The sequence below is a fragment of the Paroedura picta genome, chromosome 4, assembly GCF_049243985.1.
Source record: "Paroedura picta isolate Pp20150507F chromosome 4, Ppicta_v3.0, whole genome shotgun sequence".
Classification (NCBI taxonomy): domain Eukaryota; kingdom Metazoa; phylum Chordata; class Lepidosauria; order Squamata; family Gekkonidae; genus Paroedura; species Paroedura picta.
Window position 1 is genome coordinate 92,396,626 of NC_135372.1, and position 17,441 is coordinate 92,414,066.

Genomic DNA, 17,441 nt, shown 5'->3' on the forward strand with positions numbered 1-17,441 from the left:
TGAAAAAGAAAGAGAAAAGTGCACAGTTAATGGAAAAGCTACTTGTAGCCAAACTCACAGCACGTATTTGTACTCAAAGTCTACACCAGGACAACTAATGATCTTTTACTATAGGTTTACTCAGACTAAAAAAAACAAAACCAAACCAAAAACAACCCAAATATTCTCTAGATTTCAATGCATATATCTACATTATTCCATATTTGTGATTGTGAGGACTGAATCAACACTGGAGTCAATGAATCCATAATAAAAGCATATGACCTTGAACACATATATCCCATGTGATTGTCTGTTCTCCAACAGCTGAAGTCTGCAGTGAGATCACCACTGAAAGATGACACTACAGACATTATACAAAGTCTTACACATGCAGTTTAAACCAACGACTGCTATGATGGTTGTGCAGAATGCCTATAATGGAAAGGGTTTGGTCCATTTCACAGTACAAGTGGGCAAAATATTCTTTGCTTGTGAACGAGGAAAAGGAGCAGACTTTCTAGAAGCGCACCTAGCAATGTGTTGCTCATCTGTGTTCATTATGTTTTTTGTAAAAAGGATAAGATTCAGTTAGCTTAATATTGTTAACAGTGGTTTCCTGTGGCAAACACATGTGGTAGACAGTGCTTATTTGACCAGACTAGAGTGTCTGTCACACTATCTAATCCATTTGGTGCCTCTTAATAATTGTGAAACAGCCTTGGGGGATGAACGGTCCAGCCTCTCCAGGGCCAATCTGTGTGCAGCCAGCTGCACCCTGATTGGCCCTGCCCCTACAGCTCCTGCCCTCCCTCTCCAAGCCCTCACCCCTTGCCTCACAGACGTGCCTGGCAGTTAGAGCCAGGCACGTCTGTGACTCCGCCACTCCACTTGCAGGGTCCCAGGTAAGAGGCCCGACCATGGGGGGGGGGGGCAGAGAGCGCTTCCCAAAGGCCTGGAAAGCACATCTGGGAACCCATCTGGCTGCAGGGGGGAGGAAGCACTTTCCAGGTCCCGGGAACCCATCCAGCCATGGGGGGGGGGCAGAGGGAGCGCTTCCTAGGGGCCTGGCAAGCACACCCGGGCCTCACAGAGGCCCCCGGAAAGTCATCCGGCTGCAGGGGGTGGAGGATAGGGAGTGCTTCCTGGGGGCCTGGCAAGCACACCCGGCGGCTCGCAGAGGCACCGGGTGTGCTTGCCAGGCCCCCGGAAAGCGCTCCCTCTCCCCCACCCCCCTCACCCTCAGTGCTTCCCGGCGGCCTGAAAAGCAGCCGGGACGTTGACAGGGAGGACCCTTTCAAAGCCCATTCTTATGAACGGGCTTTGAAGCTAGTAGTTATATACTTCTCAAATTAACCTTTTTACTCTGACCAAAGATCTCTGTGAAGCACCAAAATTTGCACACATCTCCAGTATCATGTTGGCTAAGTTCTGCTAAACTGACGGAGTTCCACCAGTTCAGTATCTGGTCCAATGCAGCTGATGACTCTGTGTTTTCTTCCCCAAGTTACAACACCTCATTCCGCAGACAACACTTACCACAGAGATGTTGGCTAGTCCCATGGAGGGTGTAGCCCCTGCGTTGCACACAGCAGCTTTAAGCTGGCACACGGACATAGCAGCAATGAGGCTGGAGGGCCTAGTGGCCCCTTTTACATCTGACAGGCCCTTGCCCCAAGCTGAAAATGCCACAAGCCAGAAAAAGGTAAATGAGATGGTCACACAGAAGTCCTGGAGAGGGAAAAAAGAGATGAGACCACAATAATTTTCCTTCAATAGAACAGCTCTTGCTATTATTTCAAAATAATGGACATTAAGGGGTTTAGATATTGGCCTATCCTCTGCCATAGGCCAAACTATAATGACATTCCAACCACATCCCTAGAAGGAGTCACAAGTGATATAGGGCCAACACAATTCAAATCACTAAACTGATCTATAAATGGAAAATAGTTTAATGTCTAGCACAGGCTTTCTCAACCAGGATTTCATGAAACCCTTGGGGTTTTGATGGCTATGGAAGGATTTCCCAAATAGGTGGGTGTCAATTTTTTATACATTTTTAAAAGTTGTTCAACATTTATTGGGTGACACAACTATATATGGTCATGTCAATATGCCCCACGCCTCCCAAAATTGCCAATGATGGGCCGGGAGGGGGTGGGAAGGGGAGGGGCCCCAGGAGGGCATGTACACAGCTATGCTTGCCAAGCATATTCTGCAAGATTATGACACTTATGGGGTTTCTTGAAGCCTGGAGGCAGTTTCAGGGGGAAAAGATTCAACAGTAAAAATGCTGTGAAAGGCTAGTCTTGACACTTCACCAGAAAAGGAAAAGCCAAACCTTGGGTTTCTATTTGTTTAAATAGTTGAGAAGAAACAGGATTTCCAGTATACATAGCCTGTCATGTCACAGTACTCTGACCCTGTGTACATATGTAGAAAATATAGGCTGAAAAGGAGATTATAGCAATTCTCACTGCGGATAGGGAATTCCATTTTTGGATACTTGCATTTTTTTTCTACAAGAGGAAGAAAATTAATAATGCTGGTGATAATATAGAGTCCTTAAAAACTTTACATGAAAGCTCCCATGCTGCAGAATTTCATCAATAACCACTTTCTGCATCAGTCAGATTGTGGGAGTGGGGGGGGGGGTTGGGGGAGGCAACCAAACCCATTTTGTGCAAAACCTATTAATACCAATTCTATATTTCAGGCATCTTCAAAGAATGGAACAGTAAGGTTGGCTCATTAACCTACCAAGACTAGCAAACTACCATTTAGCTGTTCTGCCACAGCAGCCAAAGGCAGAATGAGGTCCAGAAAGTTCCCCAGTGCCTAATAAATCTAGACCCCTCTTTCCAGCACCACTTTCTCATTCAAACATTGAGATCCCTAATCTGTGCCCATCTAGTTGATAGTGTGTGGAACTAGCAGCACTTCTGAGAATGCCATCTTTGAGATCCTGGCCTTTAACTTTCTGCCTAGTGACCTAACTTTTTCTTACCATACTACTCAGCTACATTTCCAAATGTCATTGGTGCCAATGTGCACCATGAATGCTGACTTCTATCTAGACAGTAATCTTTGCACCACACAGTCAAAAACACATCGCCAACTCTGCTCTCTATACTCCAAATAATCTAACCACCTGCTACCAACAGCCCACCTTCCCCCCAATCCCAGAGGGGTATTCTCAGTATGATAGGATCAGGGTCACTTCTAGGGGATTATATCAGACACCCTCCAACCTTGAAACTCTCACTCTCCACAATAGCAGAATAGCAGTTTTTGCCCTTAGTCATAGGTTCTTCTGAATTAAAGTTCTGCAAAAAGTTAATAATCAAACAATATGTTGTATGCCAAGTTGAGATCTTACCGCAAAAGGAAGTCTCTTGTTCTCTTTATAGAGGGAGTGAAATCGCAGATAGACAGCAAGAGCTGCCATGGTATACAGGAAAGAGAAGACGCCCAAGGTCACAAAGAACTCAGCAGGTGCTGAAAAATCTCCCATGAGGTGCAGTGTCCTTTTAGCAGTAGAATCCGGATCACAGACTGGCATGTCAAATGGAACTTTGTACAACCTGGTCAAGATGAAAGGGAGAAAGAATGGAAAGAACATATTTGGTACCGGTTTTACCTAGTACATTAGTGCCAAGTCACAGAAGACTTGGGACAAACAGCTTTTGCAGGATTCTGAAACCGTACAAAAACCTGCAGAAACTGTTTTCCAGGAATGAAAGAAGAATCAGCATGCAGCTCTGTCAAATGAAAAGAGCACATCCTGGTCTATTTATCCTCAGGAATAAACTGCTTTCAAAAGCTGGTGACAAGGGAGCTTTCCTAATTCAGGAAAATCCATTGGCAGCACAAGAAAGAGCAACTCCACTTGGTACACAGCTATGTTTCAAATATTGCTTGCATGCATGTGCCATTTACACTGTCTGTGAGGCAGAGGAGAAAAAAAGATATCCTTTTTTGAAAGAGAGAAAACTTCTACTCTAGGTTACAGGGAAGCTAGATTTCTTTAATGCTGCCTAATGTCATGTTAGCTCCCTACCAAGATTGCCATTAGGTGGAAGAGTCTGATAGCCATCTTCTTCCTCAGAAACATATTGACATTAGTCAGATAACTACCTGACAATAGAATCAGTTTTCCCACCTCACACTGCCAGTTCCTCAAAACTCTGTCTATGTGGTTGCACAGAAATGTAGCTTTTAGACTGTGCAGGAAACAAGGTTAGCGAGGCTAGGGTACTATACAAGTGTACAACAACAGGAAATAATCTTCTGCTGAGACTACATCACAGCTGTAGGAACATAATTTTGGGTCCCAGAGCGGAGCTCTCAACCTAACTGCTAATCTGACTGCTAAGAACCTCATTGTTAACAAGTTGTACAACACTAGCAGTGCTGGGTCTACCAACAGTTTTCAACCACTTGGCACCCTGGACCATTTGAACCACAAAGGTATTGCAGCAAGAGTTTCCATCTTAAAACTATGTTGATGAAAATCATATCAGGATTTTTTTCTCTGTTTGCACTTTAAAATTTTTCTAAGTACACATGACCAATCTAATTGGCGAATTAGATTAAATTCTCTAAGGTATGTGAACCTGCACTACTGATTCTGCACCTCCTGGGTTCACTGAGCCAGCTTGGTGTAGTGGTTAGGAGTGCAGACTTCTAACCTGGCGAGCCGGGTTTGATCCCTCGCTCCCCCACATGCAACCAGCTAGGTGACCTTGGGCTGGCCACAGCACTGAAAAAGCTGTTCTGACCGAGCAGTAATATCAGGGCTCTCTCAGCCTCACCTACTTCACAAGGTCTCTGTTGTGAGGAGAGGAAGGGAAGGCAAATGTAAGCCGCTTTGAGACTCCTTTCGGTAGAGAAAAGCAGCATATAAGAACCGACTCTTCTTCTGAAACCAGCTCAGAATTCAGCTTGAAATTTTCCTGCTATATTTCTATAGCGAAATGCAAAAATAAGTACAACTTTAAATGAACAACCAGATTTTATTAACCATATGCTGAATATATCTCCTGGAAGAATGATAAGGAATGTATTGTTTAAACTTGTATATCAACAGAAAGGAATTTAATAGCTTGTCCAGCTACGAATTTAACCAACAGTATCAGACTGCAGTTTGACTATCAGGCTCTCTTCAATGAAGACATACCCAAGAAGAAAGACGTTTGTATCCCCCACCAACTAGAAGATTATAAGAGCTAGTGATCTGCCATAAAACATAACTATAGATGTTCTTACACGATCTAGAAGTTAAGCAGCAAGATGGAGCTCAGATGATAGGAGCTGAGGCCTCTTCCATTTAAGCTGCTGACACAACAATTCATTCTGTCAAGAAAATATGCACTAGATGTACTATTCTGTGCTGTCACCTCTGGCACTACAACCACCCCCACGATTTGTTCTACTTCTTGTCAAAGGCATTTCAATAAACTTCATAGACTGGCCTCTATTTATAGCTATCAGATGTTGGCAGGGATGCAAAGATGCACTGTGATGTAGCCATGTTCACGTCTTTCATACACAGAGCACAGGATCAATTTCAGTCTAAGTTTGGTTCCTTTTTTTCTCAGCTAACCAGTCTTGTGATGGATCCCTGACAGATAAGACTTTCGCTATTGTTGATTTCTTGATCTATGCTACAAACAATCTTTTTCTAACTTGGCATGCCAAAGGATCCATAAACATTGTTCTTTTAGCACTGCAATGTGATGAAAGTGGGAAAAGTTTGTTTGCAGTACACCAGTCTCTATCACCTGCCATACTCCGAACCAGAACTTTTAAGATATAATAATGATGGATAAGTTGGGAGGTTGGGGAAGAGAAAGAAGAGACTTTAAAATGAACTTCTAAGAACCTGTTTATAAGATTCACAACAGAAGACAGAGACAGGTGTCAAACCAGCTATTGCTTTTAAAAAGCTTTTTAAAAAGCAACCGCTTTTAAAGTTCTTCACTTTTCACCTTGCACCCAAACTGCAAGTTGCACAGCATTCATAATTCACAGCAGTTCCCCGGATCTGAGGCAGCACTGAGAGATAGAAATGTCAGCTAGGGGGAAGGGTGGGAGTTGTGCTAAACTCACTATTTTGAACTGTGTCATCTGCACTGATCAATACAGGGAAATATTTGCTTGTTGTATTATGTTTGTCATATTACGTTTATTGTTTTCAACTTGTTTTTTGGCCCTAAGCCAAGACCTTAATAAGGTTTGTAAAAGCATTTAAAGTATATCTTGAATATTCTCAAACAACAGGTTGACTGTTAGAAAGCTAGTTTGTAGAAATTACCAACATCCACCATGATGTTTTCTGTAGATCTCATAAACTGAGCATCAATACATATACTAATTGGTGTTACAATATGACAAAGAGCTTTTCATACTGTGCCTATGTCTTTGTACCTTGTATTTGCAACACCTATAATTAACTGGTAACATAAATAAGCAGACTTTCTGAAGAATACAGACCAAGGAAAGGTAACATAATATATAGGCGTGCAGTAGCATCAGCCAAAATACATACAGTAGGCAGCAACTGAGCCCTGTGTATCAAGTTGTCTTCTCCCGCATCCATTCACTCTAAGGTCAACTGTATTTCCTTAATTATAGTGTCACTTTAGCCTGACATACTCATGTGAGGTCAAATGCTAAACTGCTCCTTTGCCTAATCATCCTAAATGGCTAATTTTATTTATTTTTATTTATTAAAATACCTTTTCTTCAAATCTGCAAGGAACTAATCAAATAGTACACTCTGTATTCATTTAGCAAAGTAGTGTTTTTTCACCCATCCAATGTTTTTTTAAATTAAATTTAATTTGCTACTATGAATGATGGCTCAGCTGTAGGTCATCGTAAGTCAAACTGGCTTTCCCATCAGTCAGCAATGCTAAATTTCTCTGGAAGAACATTGCTAAAAAATGTGACAGAAGCACAGTAGGACACCGAAGAGGACTTCTGGTTTCTTCTGCAGCAGCCTTCCATGCTGCATTGTAAGACACAGCTGAAACCAAGGAGACTCTCAAAAGTAGTTTGTAATGTAGTACAGTGGGGCAAAGAAAGTCCCCTGTAGAAAGAAATGTCAAAATCCTTACTAGGCACACTCAGTTTCAGTTGGGGTAGCCCAAGGATAGGGACAAGCTGCCTGGTGAAAGGCAGCTATCATAATTAGCACTTGAACCTTTGCAACTGTTAATATCTAGCCATACAGAGTTGTGCCAGGTGGGCCCAGGGAGTACTGAATGCCTCCCTAAAACAAAGAGGTTATGCCAGCTTCCTTGAAAAAATCCTCCATGGTCTCATGACTATTTAACTGGTAGCAAGCAATCCCTTTTGGGAGGTAAGATGCTCAGGCTAACAGAATCCACACACTTCCCCATCTTAACACAGCCCGCAGCGCTGCGGACTAAATAAAGCCGTAAGGGCTTTGTGGGAGGAGTTAGGGCGGGCTCTGTCCGGGATGAGGAAGGGTGCCGATTGGCCCCTTCCTCTGGACAGACCATTGACCGGGCCAATCAGCAGGCACGTTGCGCGTTGCGCGTTGTGCCTGCCGATTGGCCCGGCCGATTCCCGCCCTGGCGAAGGGAGCAACTCCCGACGCGTCAGGCCGCCACCCAAGGGAGCCCCCAGGAGTCGCGCGGAGCGCTGCTGCCGGGGGCTCCCTGCCCGGTGGCCTGACGCGGTGAGAGGCGCAAAGTGCCTCTCGCCGCATCAGGCCAGCCCCCGCCCAACAGAGCGGTGGCTGAAGACAGAGGATACCCTGCCGAAGACGGAGGATACCCCGCCACCGCCACCACCAGTGCGGCCCCCACCACGGACGACGAACACTCGGCGTGGGGGGGGGGGAAGGACAAACAGCTAGCGCCCGCTGTATTACAGCTACAGCGGGCTTAATTACTAGTATTCCTATAATAAGACAGTTTGCCTTAACCAATTTAAATGCAGCTTCCAGCCTAGTTTGGTTACCCTGACAGATTACTTTCAATAGACAAGAAAGGAGGCAAGCCTGACCCTGCTGATCTTCTTCAATGTTTTGGTAGCTTTGATATTATGTCAAGGTACCACAGGGAGGTGAGATAGCTATCAGGAGCACCATGCTCTGCTGGCTCTTCTGTCTTGCTGATCACCACCAGAAGGTGAAGCTAGGAGATAGATGCTATAGATATGATGGACTTGTGCTATGGAGCCCCTCATCCCTTCCCTCTGCCTTTTGACATTTACATTTACATGAAACCACTGGGAGAGGACTGTCCAGAGGTATGGAATGAGGTCCTATTAGTATTATGATGCCTTGGAGCTCTAGTCTCCTTTTGGTAAGAGTTACATGAGACTGTTGTTGACCTGAGTGAATATTTTGAAGTGGTAATCAACTGCACAGAACCACTAAATGACACTCAATCCAGAGAAAGATCAACAACAGTCAATAATAGATCAAGTATAGTATGAATGCAGTTGAACTCCTTGGTGGATTGTTTGCAAATTGGGTTGTGGTGGTAGTGATGGTCTTAGGATCCAAGTCTGCACTTCAGGTGTGAGGACAATCTTTCTGTGATATCTGTCACCCTGCTCATCACCAGGGTCAATTCAGCTGATCTGGCTGGCTAGATGGGTGTTCCCTAACTCCCTCATCTTCCATGTGCATCCCACCTGAAGCTGCACTCTCAACTGAAGAGGACCACCATCCCAGATATGAATGTACAGTTCTTCGGTCAAGGGTATATGATAGCTATGCTCCTCTGCTAGAAACACCAAGCAAGCTCAAGCATGCACAAAAAGACCCAGATCAAATCAGGAGCACTTTTGTTAAGCTTTGACTGGTTCATCAGTCATGGCTTGTTCTTCAGAAGCAAAATTTGTCTTTTACCGATGCTCTGGTCACATTCAGGTGCTGCTTGGAAACTTTGGTTGGTGCAGAAAGCAACAGTGAGACTGTTGATTGGCATAAACTATAAGGAACATATTTTACTGGTTCTAAAAGAGCTACACTGGGCTGCTGCTTGGAGGGAGAAGAAGAAGAGTTGGTTTTCATACCCCACTTTTATCTATCAGAAGGAGTCTCAGAGTGGCTTAAAATCTTCTTCCCTTCCTCTCCCCACAACAGGAACCCTGTGAGGTATATGAGGCTGAGAGAGCCATGACAGAACTGCTCTGTGAGAACAGCACTATCAGGGTTGTGACAAGACCAAGGTCACCCAACTGGCTATATGTGGTGGAGTGGGGAATCAAACCCAGCTCGCCAGATTGAAGCTGCTGCTCTTAACCACTACACAAAGCTGGCTCAATTCGAAGTTCTAAGCCTTACTTTTAAAGTTCTATGAAGTCGGGAACTAGGATATTTAAAGGATTGCTAACTAATACAAGCATGCCCAGCAATTAAGATTTTCTACAAAGACTGTGTTCTCATTCTCTGAAATGAGGTAGGTGGCTATTACAGACAGAGCCTTCCCTGTGATGGTATCCCAGCTTTAGAATTCTCTCCTTGTAGCTGCTTGCTTATTACAGAGCTCATTTAGTTTTTGGGTGCAAACAGTTTAATTTTCTCTTGGGCTCTTGGTTGACTGTTCTCCTGTTCTCATTAGATTTTATTAGTTCTCATTGGCTTTTAAAAGAAATTAGTTTATGTTGATTTAAATAAATATCTGATGGTGTTCTATTTATCATTGTTGATAACATTTAATTTTTTAAATAGCTGATGTCATTTTTGGTGGACTGCTCATACAGGAAGCTGCCTTGTAAGTACTTACGTTGTCAGATACCATAGATACTTTAAAAGTAAATAAACTGACATTTTATATCTTAGCCACCACAAGGAGAGTTTTAGCAGTCACAGAAGAAGTTTCATATAAGAAATTAAAGTAACCTTGCTAAACAGAGGCACAATAAGATTAAGAACAAATCAGTAGTCATTTTCCTTGCTAAATTAAGAAGAGTCAGGTATTCTCCAGCTTCATATAATATCAAAGATCTCCGTCTTCATTTACCTGAAGGGATATCCAAACTGCACAGTGATGGCGGTCATTTCTTTGGGATCTGCACTGCATTTCACAGTAGCCCCTGTTTCTGCACTGAAAGAACCACAGGCTCCAAAAGCAAAAATGGCAAACAGCTAGAGAAAAAAAGCAAAGAAGGTTAGTACCAGATGTCACTACCAGTCAAACAACAGCACAGATGTTCCATGCATGGCAACACAGCTGGACAAATCATTTACTGTGAACTGATTAAGACCACCTTATAAACCACAGACAACAATCCATATAAACTCAAGTTTAGTTTGGGAATCATAACAACACAGAACAGCACCCATGAAATCAGAGCACATGCAATCCATAATTGCCACGTTATCTGGCAGACTAATTCATGAGGGGAAAACTGCAGATGGCAGGTGCCTTTTCTCTTTGAGCCACTTTTTGCAAACAAAATAAAATACCCACAAGAGAATAAAAAAGGACAGAAAGGAAAACCACTGTTGCCAGAGTTTTCACAGCAATGCCCTCAAAGTAGTGACTAAGTTGACACTACTATGACAGAAAATTCAACTGATGAAAAAATCGTAATAACTACTTTGTCTTTACAGTGCAATCTTGTAACCATGGGGTAGTCAACCTGTGGTCCTCCAGATGTTCATGAACTGCAATTCCCACGAGCACCTGCCAGCATTCACTGGCAGGGGCTCATGGGAATTGTAGTCCATGAACATCTGCAGGACCACAGGTTGACTACCCCTGATGTAGAGCACATATGCTTCAAGTATTCATTCAGATAAGATTATTCGCTGACAAGGCAAGTGGGAGGTTGTTTAGCACAAATGTAAAAAAATCAGATTTGTCCTATGACCATATAAACATGCATAACTGTTATGATGGTAGTTCATTAGTCTGAGGAAGAGTGCATGCACTCGAAAGCTCACGCCTTGAATAAATCTTTGTTGGTCTTAAAAGTGCTACTGGACTCTGATTTTGTTGTGCTACTTCAGACCAATACGGCTACCTACTGGAATCCACCTTTTTAATTTTTAAATCTCTGTACCATGAAACTACCTACAAATGCTTGAAACTAAATTAGAGCCTTCCTAAATTAGAGTTGTTCCAATTTAGCACATCATGCAGGCTAAAAGCTATGCATGCACTTGAAATCTGAGAAGCCCAGCAAGTACTGCAGGGCATCAAGAATGACAGGTACATGCAAGCAGATGCAAGCAGGTGGTACTAGCAAGGAACCAGTCTTGGACTTCAGTCTACTCTAAACATGGTATTACTACTACCTAAACTTTCTTTGGATTATCTGACTTTGCATAATAAGATAACAACACAACACAAATAAGATTCCATTAGCACAAACATTCCACAAAGTTCCTGGCAGATGTGAGAATGGGACAAATGTGTCCTGCCATAAAAATCTTCACTTCTCATTCAGAAAACACACCCTCCAAACAGGCAGCACACACAGTAAAGGCATCAATCACCAAGAGTCTCTGGAAGTCTCATCAAGATGTTTTCTTAATGCCAGAAGATAGCTAACAAAGGGCAGGGGCAGATACCTGCACCAAGCTAGAAGGGATTAGTATTGTTTTTCATAAGACCCAAGTTCAGATAACAGCTCTAGTTGCTGTTATGAGGCATTTGTCACCGCAATGAACCATCTACAAAAAAGTTTGCACTGTAGCTTCCTTGCCTAGTGACAACAGCTCTATAGTGTTATAATAATTCACAGAAACAACATGCCAGTTCCCAGCTTTCATTTAAAAAATTAAGCCTCTAGGACTTCAGGAAAAATACCATCAGTGCCTTTTCGTGTAACTCTACAATGAAAAGGACTAGAAACGTGCTTTAAAAAAAGGAAGCTTAGGAACAGCATGCCAACTTAACCATTCTGGGTGTCTTCAATGTGTTTGTGAGAGGCAGGAATGGCAGCTGCAAGGACTGAGGTAAAGAAATGCTAAAGGCAAGACTGCAAAAAAGCAGATCTTCCTCTCCACATGGTGACCGAAGGAACTTTTTCTTTCCAAAATACATCATATCAAACTGGAGGAAAACAGTCTAGTTCATCTCTATACCCATGTAAAAATAGCAACATGTTATATGAATTGCATGTGCAAAGGAAGCATACTTCTAATTACAGTGTAACATAACATCTGCAACAGCAACAGAAACAATCACCAAAAATTGCAACAAGATGCTAATGTGCACGAGTAGCACACAAGGCAGCAGGTATTATGCAAAATCAATACATCCAGTTTCAAAGACTTAAGACTCTGCAGTTTTCTACAGAGGTCTTTTACATTCCTCTTAACCACTGACAAACCAACAGCCTTGATGTAGCAAGTCTCATCCAGAGACGTTTACAAGCAACAAGTTCATTGCCATCCTACACTGCTGGCAGAAATGGAACAGAGCTTCATGCCTAAACCTCTTCCTACTGTCTTTTTGTTAGTCCAACCCACGTGAGCTATATGATCCTGTCTCTACTCTCCATGAGGTTTGTATTCATTTAGTAGCTAATGACAGCACCACAGCTCCTATCGAAGCGGTTATTCTCCGAAGGAGAGAAGAACGATTGAACTGCAAGTGTCAGTTATTCAGCTTTTGGGTGAGGAAAAGAGGAGAAATAGTCTGAAGTGCTGATTCTGTGTGGATACACATTTGAAATACATACGTTTAGGACTCAGTTTGCATAAGTACTACATGGCAAGAGCAGCAAACAACATACATTCCATTTCTAGAAGAGGCTCCTGGCACTGCTTGCCTCAGCTTTCCAAATCTGTAAATGCCAAGGCAGCCAAGAAAATGTATTTAAATATAGACAGGGAAGTGCTGTGTTAGAGCAAGATACCATCACTACACCAAATAACCTAGGCAAGCTATGTGGCATGACAAAGACACCTCAGTCATGAGAAAACACACACAAAGAACACAAAGAAACCCACCACAAAAGAATGGAAATTACTTAAAAAAAATTTGCCATCACTCTGAAACAGTTATTTTGACTGATAATAGAGCATTGTTGATTCTGCCAATGCACTGCCTTGCATATTTAATTCAAAGAACTCAAAATATTCTAAGGTTATGGGACAACCTTCCTGAAAAGATCCACCATTGAAGATTCTGCTTAAGATACTGTCGGAGAGGGATGGTCTAAAAATCTAATAAATATATAATTTGGGGGCTATTATTTAAATAAAAATGTGTATAACTGAGCCATGTGACCATTTTATCACTGTAAGAAATCTAGGCTAAAAATCTAAAGTAATCTGATTTTTCACAGCCATCTGGAGAACTGTACAAATAGCAAATATAATGGAATGGAGATATATGTGTGTGTGTGTGTGTGTGTATGTGTATACATATGTGTGTATATATACATATGTGTGTGTATGCACACACACACACACACACACACACACACACACACACACACACACACACACACACACACACACACACACACACATATATATATATATATATATATATATATATATATATATATATATATATGGAAATGAAAGGGCCAAATGCCTAAAGGTGGTGGTGATAGGGAGAAATAATAACAACTATAAGACAATGATGATGCATAAATGTCTAATGTCATGATATCCATTATTTGCCTCTTATGTTGAATTTTGACCGCTGCTATGTCACTGCCATTGACTACTGTGTGGTCAAAATTCAGCTCAAAGGTCTCTGTGACCTAGTGGTGGGTCTTGATGCTTCTGTATGGAAACCACTGTTCCAAAATCATACATGTACAGTGTTACCTAATGAGATGTGCACACCATGAAGTGTAAAACTGGCCAAGATTTTCCAGCCTCTGTCTCCTTTATCATGCCTCCCCTCACCACTTCACTAGAGCACAGCTGGCTTTTTGTACCCCACTTTTTACCCAAAGGTAATGCAGCCTACAATCACATTCCCTTCCTTTCCCCACAACAGACACCTTGTGAGGTAGGTGAGGCTGAGAAAGCTCTGAGAGAACCCAGCTAGCTGCATGTGGCGAGGTTGCTCTTAATGATGACAGCAAACAAGCTCTCTGTTTCAGGCAATATTGTCTATTTTGTGCAAATTCACTCATCACAGTCTCCAATCAAATGCACCTAAAAAGAGGCTATCTACTTTTGGCTCCTTTTAAAGAGCGGTCAGTTATGCACTAAGATTTATTTGTAAGCATTAGCAGTGTGATGTAAAATATTCAGCACTATAGCACAGAGCTATAGCAAGGACATGGGCTTCCTCGCTTTTAAGAATTATAGGGCACTTCAGGGTCCAGTATGATTAATTTTTTCTTGTGCTCACCTCAGTGCTGGACAGAAATAAGGAAATATTCACGTCACCATTGTTTCTAGAGAAAGATCAACTCAATACTCCCCACACTGTGGGGCTCCAAACTGTGGATTCAAGTAAATCTACCCGCCCTTGGGAAGCCTGAGATCAGAGAGAGAATTTGTGAGCTCAGGGACAAGTTAAGGCGTGGTATGTGCAGGATCAGAGCTCTAGAAAGGTTAAACCAGCCTGAGTGAAATGTGAGCTGCTAACACCAGCTCCCATACATACCCCAGCCCATAAACCCAGACTCCTTGCACATAGAAGGGCTGTCTGAGAGGCCATCCTACCCAACTTACTCTTATACCCTGCCCAATTCCCACAGACAGCAATCACACACCCCTTCCCATAAACCCATACCCCATGTCTGTCGTTATTCTCTAAGGCAAGGGCACCACCACCAATGCATGGCTGTGCAGGAATATCACCTCGCCCTCCCCTCCCCTCCCCTCCCCTCCCCTCCCCGTTGAAATAGAAAGAGCCTGAAAGTCGCAAGAAATGACAAGCCCAAACTTACCCACTGCAGGACCTTAATGAATCCCAGGGGCTCCTCCAGGCGGCCCCAACGCAGCCCCAAAAGCAGCTGGGCCTGGCGAGGAAAGAAAAGGGGAGGGAGAGAGAAACAAGGGCCGGGAGTTCAGGTCAGCCAGGAGGGAAAGCCAAAGGGAAGGAGGAGGAGAAGGAGGAGACCAGAAAGAGGGAGAGAGAACAATGCGGACTGGGAAGGGGGAGAGAGTGAAGGGGCGGCGGGGAGAGAACGAGAAAACCCAGCAAGGAAGGGGGCCCTACCGCCGGACTTCGGGACTCCTTGTCCGCTGTCTGGCCGCTGGGCTCGGACATGCTCGGCGAGGGTCTGGTCTGTGTGTGCGCAGCCGGGCACAGCGAGCCTTCCTTGCTCCTCCGGGGCTTGGGCGGAGGGCTTTCCCAGGCGAGGGACAGCGGCTGGGGCTGCAGCTCCCTCCCGAGAAGAGCTGCGAAAAAAAAGCCCCGTCAAAACTCCTGTCAAACTCGCCAGGGAAAGTGAGAGCGTCACGTGGCGACAGGCACAAGGGCGCGCGCACATGGAGCCGGCCCGGACAGCTGCGGGCGGCGCCTCCCGGCTGGCCGCGCCCAACCTCCAGCTCCGCCCCCGACTGGCTGGCTGGCTGGCTGGCTGGCGGCGGCACTGGACGCGCGTTTGCATGTCCCTCCGCGGCACGCTTTCCCCGTGGGACAGCGATAGGCTGCGTGAGGCGTACGGACAGTAGTAGGTCGACTCAAATCTGAAGTCTGAGTGTTTGCTTACAGTAAAACGGGGGGAGGAGAGTGAGAGCCCTGACAAGACTGCTGTGCGAGAACAGCTTTATCAGTGGGGAATCAAAACCAACTCGCCAGATTAGAAGCTGGTACTCTTAACCACTACACCAGTTGCTCTCTGGAAAGTTTAAGAGAAAATGTAATCAATTTGACCTTAAATTCACTATATCCTATTTACTCAAAGAAAAACGAATACTACTTTAATATTGGAGTATTAGAGTAGCATATGGGAAAGCCAGTTTTGAATCCCCACTGTGTCACAAAACCCATTGGCCAGTCACACATATTCAGCCAAACCTACCTCACAGAGTTATTGTAATGATAGAAAATAGGGGTACAGTTTTGCAAACCACCTTGCATTTCCATTAAGCTGAAAAGTGTAGTATAGAAAGCTTACTCCAATAACTTTACATGCAATCATATCCCATTTTCAGATTTTGCATGGCCAAAATTCCATAAAGAATAACAATTAATTGGGGTTTAATGGGTTTTATCCATTTTATTTTATGTTGGATTTTCTTTGAATTTTTATGTAACTTTCTGCGTGCCGGTTCCAGGAGCAGCGGGCTAAAAATCAAATAAATAATAATAAATCAATAATAATAATTTAAAAGGTGAATTGTCTCTCAGAAGAACAATCAACTTAGTTGTATACTAAGCAAAACTTTTACAAGAGCAACAGATTTGTACTTGCAGCCTTTCCACTAAATTTGTCAATGTGGATAAATTAGCCTTGAACAGTGCAATCCTAAAGCAATTACTTATATGTATCTCTTTTATATGTAATTTTAAAAACATAAAAGAATTATATCCTCTTATTTCTGAAACAAAAGTGATTTTTATCCATTAACATAATTACAAGCTCAAAAATAGGTAATGTTAAAGTCTTTATGCAGTCCACTTTCACAAAAATGGTTTAGCGTGTATCTGCTGACTCCAGTGGTATTTCTTCACAGGGAGTTAGCATTCAGCACAGCCTCACTTGATTACCTTAATAAGAAGACTCCTATGCTCCCTAAAGTATTCTAGCACCAGACCATACTTTTAGAAATGAGCTGCCACATTTTGTGCAAACATTTTGTTGTGTATTGTTTATAAATGAAGTTTTTAGATTTTTATGTAAACCGCCACAAGCTGGCTAGACCTAAGAATGGCAGTCAACAAATACAAAAATAAATAAATAAACTGCAACTCTTGACCAGCTTCAAAGATACACATTTTATACATAAATATAAAACAGTTCCACAACCACATTAGACGTGATGAGCAATCTAAAGAAAATGTTTTTCTTAGGTACAATATATTGTGATTGAATACTCAATTTGGAAATGCTAGGTACTCTGCAAAGAGCCTCTTGTGGCGCAGAGTGGTAAGGCAGCAGAAATGCTGTTTGAAGCTGTCTGCCCATGAGGCTGGGAGTTCAATCCCAGCAGCCGGCTCAAGGTTGACTCAGCCTTCCATCCTTCCGAGGTCGGTAAAATGAGTACCCAGCTTGCTGCTGGGGGGTAAACGGTAATGATTGGGGAAGGCACTGGCAAACCACCCCATATTGAGTCTGCCATGAAAACGCTGGAGGGCGTCACCCCAAGGGTCAGACATGACCCGGTGCTTTCACCGGGGATACCTTTACCTTTTAGGTACTCTGCAAACACCTGAACGGGACCCCTGGGCTGCATACAACAGATAACAGTCAGTGCACATTTACCAGGATGTAATATATGATATAATAGTAGTCCCACAGCCCCAAAGTACAACTGGCCTTGACCAGGGCCAGGGCCTTTTTGACCCTGGACCTGGCTTAGTGGAATGATCTCCCAGAGA

The 17,441-nt window shown here is 43.3% G+C and overlaps 1 protein-coding gene across 3 annotated transcripts in view; it reads right to left on the reverse strand.

The window, feature by feature from the left end:
• SYPL2 (synaptophysin like 2) overlaps positions 1 to 17,441 on the reverse strand; it is a 37,491-nt gene that overhangs the window by 5,655 nt on the left and 14,395 nt on the right. For 2 of the 3 annotated variants that reach the window (XM_077334220.1, XM_077334221.1), the window contains 5 exons: positions 15,114 to 15,295; positions 14,842 to 14,913; positions 9,990 to 10,114; positions 3,362 to 3,566; positions 1,519 to 1,710 (listed from right to left, as the gene is read on the reverse strand). In XM_077334220.1, the coding sequence (XP_077190335.1) occupies positions 1,519 to 1,710; positions 3,362 to 3,566; positions 9,990 to 10,114; positions 14,842 to 14,913; positions 15,114 to 15,295 (776 nt within the window). The remainder of the gene's footprint in view (positions 1 to 1,518; positions 1,711 to 3,361; positions 3,567 to 9,989; positions 10,115 to 14,841; positions 14,914 to 15,113; positions 15,296 to 17,441) is intronic. The other variant, XM_077334223.1, reaches the window with a different exon arrangement.